Below are 5,228 nucleotides of genomic sequence, written 5' to 3'. Positions count from 1 at the left end.
TTCTACCGACTGCAGCTCAAATAAATAAGTGTACAATTCCATAGTTTCCTAAGGATATTATCTTTTGCTTCAACATTTATTATGATGTTGCTTTCTAACATGTTACGTTACGTTTAATGGAACTTCGTCGTTTAATGCAATCAAAGATGAAGCTTACAGAAATTTGAACATTAATAAATATCAAAAAAAAGCTCCTTGTTAATACTGGTAAAAATAGCACTGAGTAGAAGCATAATTTTGGATATTCTTTCGAATTGTTTGTTAGTAAATAACGGAAATAAAAATTTTCTAAACATTAGAGGAGGTGAGAGACACAGGAAAATAATGAGATTTGTATTCTGTATTATTCGTAACGTTGTTCAATATATTTAACGAATTATTTTTTATTATCTATTTACAAGAAGGTATCAGCTTGATGAAATTTTGTGATAAAAGTTTAGTCCAATGTGAACTATGTGCACACTAATGAATGAAATTTATCAGTTCTAATTTTGTTTGTTATGTGCATTATGTACAATATTATTACAAATCACTATAATACAATCAAATATTTCACAATGTGTCTTTCAAGGAAATCTCCTTTAAATAATAACGTGAAACAATTTAAATATCTTATTTCTCTGATACACCCATTAAGTATCGATTGGATCATTAACATTTTTAACTTCTATAACATTTATAAACTTTACAACAAATCACTTCTTATAATACTAACACCTAATATCTTAAAACGTTTCTTATCGAATCTTTCTCAATGCCGCAACATAACATTCTTCTAAAAATAGAAATATAAGAATAAATTGATTTATCTGAATGGAACACTGGTCAAGTTATGTTTCCTACAAAATATTAACCACACTTGTAAGGCACTCAGGAATGCTTCATCCTTTGAGAATGTCCAAACGTTCGATTTTTCTTAACGACGAGATATGACATTTCTATACTCGTACTTTCTACCCTAATAAGCATTTTTGAAAACCCGTTTTATACGTACTAGATTAAGTAATCTTTACTCTAGTACAAAGAATTACCATTAATCTAATAATAAAAACGACATAATTTTCTCGTCTCGTATAGTTACATCTGTACAATATTGATATGACTAGATCACAGTGGATAGAAACAGCCGCTATTTATCGCCTCCTTTTGGCCCTTTCTCCTACTCGTCAACTCTTTCACTTCTGTAACATAAAAATGAACAAATTTTTTATGTTAACGTACCATTCGTGATTATCGTATATTAGACTAAAACAGATTCTCGATCAGAAGATAAAATGCTTTAATTTCTTCAGAACAATACATGTGTGGTGAAAGTTAATTTTCAAATTGATTGTTTAGTTGGTTATCTAACATTTATTTCTTCATTATTGTTAATATCACTAAGTGTTAATATCACTGTAAACTACGGTGAAATTTTCACTTGGGAATTATTTTTACTTAGGTCCCAGATTTCACGTTTACTTCACAAAATATCGATATTGATGAAAACCACGTAATGCTACTTTATAAATTTATTCGTGAAGAAATTGAGATTGTCGAAGATCGGTAAGGAGACACTACAGGTATATAAGTGAGAGAAGCAGGGGATGATTTCAGGTAAGGGCAGTTTTACTGGAAGGGACTGGCTCTTCATAGTAGAACGAAAACGAACAAATCTGTAGAGACGGTCGGGAAGAGAGAAAGACGGAAGAATAGCGTACCGGTTCAAAAACCTACAAAAGGGGGACTGAAATATCCTGAAAGATGCATTCAGGTTAAACGCAGCAGACGAAATCGTCTCTTGTCAAAGAGAAAAAGAGAGAGAGACTAGTCAGAGAAAATAGAGAGGAAAGAAGAACGAGCCGAGAAACAGAAGAAGATAGAAAGCAAGGAAAAGATCCGCGGGAAGAAACGTTAGAAGCTTCAATGGAACGTCGGAAAAAGTTATGTCTATCAAGATTAAAGTTGAACTTGGATAAACGATCAACGTTTCTGTTTAATCTTCAAGGGTACGTGGGTAACTCGATGTCCTGAATAAAACGAATACACGTCCGACTCGTATTTTTTAATATAATATATAACACATTTATTTTGTATTATCATACAAATGCAAAAATATAAATTTTGTTAATTAAATTATGGAAAGAAAATTATAGTAGTTATTACGTTGAAATTTTCTTTCTGGTATGGAATGTACCATTGATGATGTGCGTTCTAGATAAATGTGACAGAAATTATATGGACAACAATAATATCTGAAAATGAGGGTAAGATATTTGAAGAAAGCGAAACCGAGGGAAATGGATACTCGTATTTTCTCGTAACGGGATGTTGTTAAGCTTTCGCAGAAGGTGGCAAAATTTTCAGAAGAGACGAATTGGACGACTCTAAAAGTTGAAGAGTGAGGAGGGATGAAAAAACGGTAGAAGGACCGGCACACATATACTGGTGGTGACATGCGTGTTAGTACACAGTGAAAGAAATCGGGCACAAAAGCGTCGCTTCTAGAATGTATACTCGGTGGCCCTCTGAATGGAGTCTGCGATTTGAATGGCTGGAGTTTCAGCGAGGGGTCGCGCGCGCCATTGTGACGGGGCAAGGTCACAAATCTGGTCGGAAATTTCTTTGAACTTCCTTGGTAACGCGGATGTTACCTCACGAGCAAAATTTACGGTCGTTAAGGAGCGAGGGAGGTGAGAAACTTTTTTAGAAAAAAGTTCTGAATATGACGCAATGTTTCTTTTCAACTGAGCGTTTGAGTTTGTTTCCATATCAGTTTTTGCAAGAAATATTAAACAACAGTTCTATATTAAAGAAAAGTAATTAGAAATGACGATAACCTTTTTTTAATTGATTCTTTACAGTAAACAACCACTTAATAGATAGTAAGACATAGTAGATAATTTTATTTCGTTGAAAAGAAGCATTTTATCTTTTGCTTGAATTTCATAATCGAAAAATATTGCTAGAGCACGTAAATATAATTAATACTAAACTAAAATATAAATTAAGTGTATTTACTAACATTAATTATTACAACACGTCTCATTGAATCAATTTTAAAATTTCAAATATTGATACGACTAAAAAACGTACTGAATAATAGAAAGAAACTGAACAAACAAATTACGACACTAACCTTTGTGGTGAAGAATGGATCCAAATCGGAACCGATGTAGACACTGATTTTCTCATTGACTTTGTTGCCACCAGGAGATGACATCCAACAGCTCTTCGTCTTCGGGACTCATAGGCTCGTAATTATCATAACCATCGGAATGTGTCGCATAAAGAGTACCCGATGTTCCGTACCCTTGACTGCCAGCTGATGACGCTTCGGAAACAAAACTCGGCGTTGGCGAACTCGAAGCTTCGGAACAAGGTGCTGGTACAAATGTTGGGCTAGGATTTTGCCGTAAATGTTGATGTCGATGCAAGTCCGAGCTACTATGATGCCGGAGTTCATTGTTGACATTGCTACGAAGTCTCAACTCGGGAGAATGGTGACTGGATTCAACGTTGATTCCATTATTGGAACTACACGTGGATGAGGCGGAAGAGGTCGACGAAGGTGATGACGACGTTGGCGAAGATACACTCGTGACATCCGAACCACTGTCGTGTTCTTCCAGAAGACGTTGCAGACTCCTGATATACTCGACTGCCATCCTAAGTGTTTCGACCTTCGATAGCTTTTTACTACCGGCTCTAGATCCGCCGTGCGTGCCAGCTGTATTTCCTCCAAGAGCTTGCGCCACGCTTTGAGGTATATGCTGCCTCAAAGTGGCGAATCCATTATTCACCTGCTTAACACGATTTCTTTCTCGAGCGTTCCGCCTCGCAACCGAAGCCGGTTGATGAGGAACCGTGCCATAAGGACCGGTCGTCTGACCGTAAATCTTGGATCGCTTGCAACCATGTTGTTGAATCTTGATGTCATTAGCCGGCATACTACTAGTGGAAACAATCACATTGCTGCGATGAGTTTGAGCACTGGTTGTTGAAGAACCGTGAAGATTGTGGTGATGATGCTGTTGCTGTACGCTCAACATGATCGGTAATACGTTCCCCTCCTTCGATTCCACTAAGGTCATATCACTGATTCGATCCCCCCCACTACGAGAGCAGGAGTGCGCGGCAGCGCGTGCCAGATGACCTTGAGAAATAGAATCCTCGATGTGCTCAAAGTACTAGTTTGCAAACCGAGTACTATGACGCTTCCCTCTCTAACGAGCCCCCTTCTTTTACAACACCTTGGTTGAATACGCACGACGCGTCCAACGAATGTAGTAGAATACAAACAATAAAACACGTTCAAAACGAGACGAATGATTACGTGAATTAGGAAAGTTGAAAATAAAACCGCACCCTTGATGCTAACGGTACGGACCTGGCTCCCGAAATGCCTTACTAAGAAGGGTTCGAGGCCTTATATAGCCAGGGCGGGCACGCGCCTATCCCCTCCATTGGGCCTCATACTCGATCTCGGGCCCTAAACCCCCATCTTCTCCCCCTCTTTCCCACCCTACTGGCTTGCAGCGCCTCATACCCCTGTACGTCCCCACCACTACCTATCCAAAGGCCCTACAACGCCCGAGATTCTCATCTTCGTGAATCGCCCTCATGCTTTTGCGTGTCCGGTCGATTCTATTTACTGATTTGGATATTTAAAGATGATACCCCTCGCCGTTATCGGCAAGATAACTTAACTTGTGGTTCTCGTTTCTCGGAAGTTGTAGCGTGCTCCGGATTTTATTTTAGTTGCGCATTTATATAAGCTCGAAAGTCTATTTCTATGATATATGTACATACGAATAACATCCATAATACGTGATAGTGATAATAATAATTATATTATTAAGCGCATACATAGAAGTTTTTGCGAATTAAATGAAAAAGACAGAACGTTATACTATTTTTGGTTATAATCTATATTTTTATGTGATAAGTAAAGTATTTGACAAGTAGAATTTAGAATTATTTTGCTTCGCGCATCGTCTTTATACTAGAAATTATTCGGTCATTTATTATAAAATTTGAAACATTAATTATCAATTCAAATTTCAAGCTCAATCTTTTAATCAATTAGCAAATACGTTTAGATAATATTTTAGGTCCTAGCCTTCCAGATTCAGTGTGTTTAACTCTTCCGTTGATATGTATGTTTTCGAATCTCAAGTCACATTGCAACGATCCCCGAAAATTTGTGTACGCGTGAGAAACACTGGCACGCACGCAAGAAGGGTCCA

At 37.3% G+C, this 5,228-nt stretch overlaps 1 protein-coding gene across 1 annotated transcript; it reads right to left on the bottom strand.

Moving 5' to 3' along the window:
- Positions 1 to 507: 507 nt before the first annotated feature.
- On the bottom strand, positions 508 to 4,366 carry LOC100742984 (achaete-scute complex protein T3-like). The gene is made up of 2 exons (XM_003490122.4): positions 3,119 to 4,366; positions 508 to 1,181 (listed from the first exon to the last, which is right to left on the bottom strand). The coding sequence occupies exon 1, from the start codon at positions 4,071 to 4,073 to the stop codon at positions 3,171 to 3,173; it is 903 nt and encodes a 300-aa protein (XP_003490170.1). The 5' UTR covers positions 4,074 to 4,366; the 3' UTR covers positions 508 to 1,181; positions 3,119 to 3,170.
- Between the last annotated feature and the right edge of the window lie 862 nt (positions 4,367 to 5,228).

Source organism: Bombus impatiens, unplaced genomic scaffold (genome assembly GCF_000188095.3).
Source record: "Bombus impatiens unplaced genomic scaffold, BIMP_2.2 scf_0396, whole genome shotgun sequence".
NCBI classification, from domain to species: domain Eukaryota; kingdom Metazoa; phylum Arthropoda; class Insecta; order Hymenoptera; family Apidae; genus Bombus; species Bombus impatiens.
The sequence above is the reverse complement of the archived record's forward strand: the minus strand, read 5'-3'. Positions and strand labels throughout refer to the sequence as shown.

Excerpts from the sequence above, each read along its gene's own strand:
- LOC100742984 (XM_003490122.4), bottom strand. The coding sequence starts at position 4,073 with ATGACCTTAGTGGAATCGAAGGAGGGGAACGTATTACCGATCATGTTG.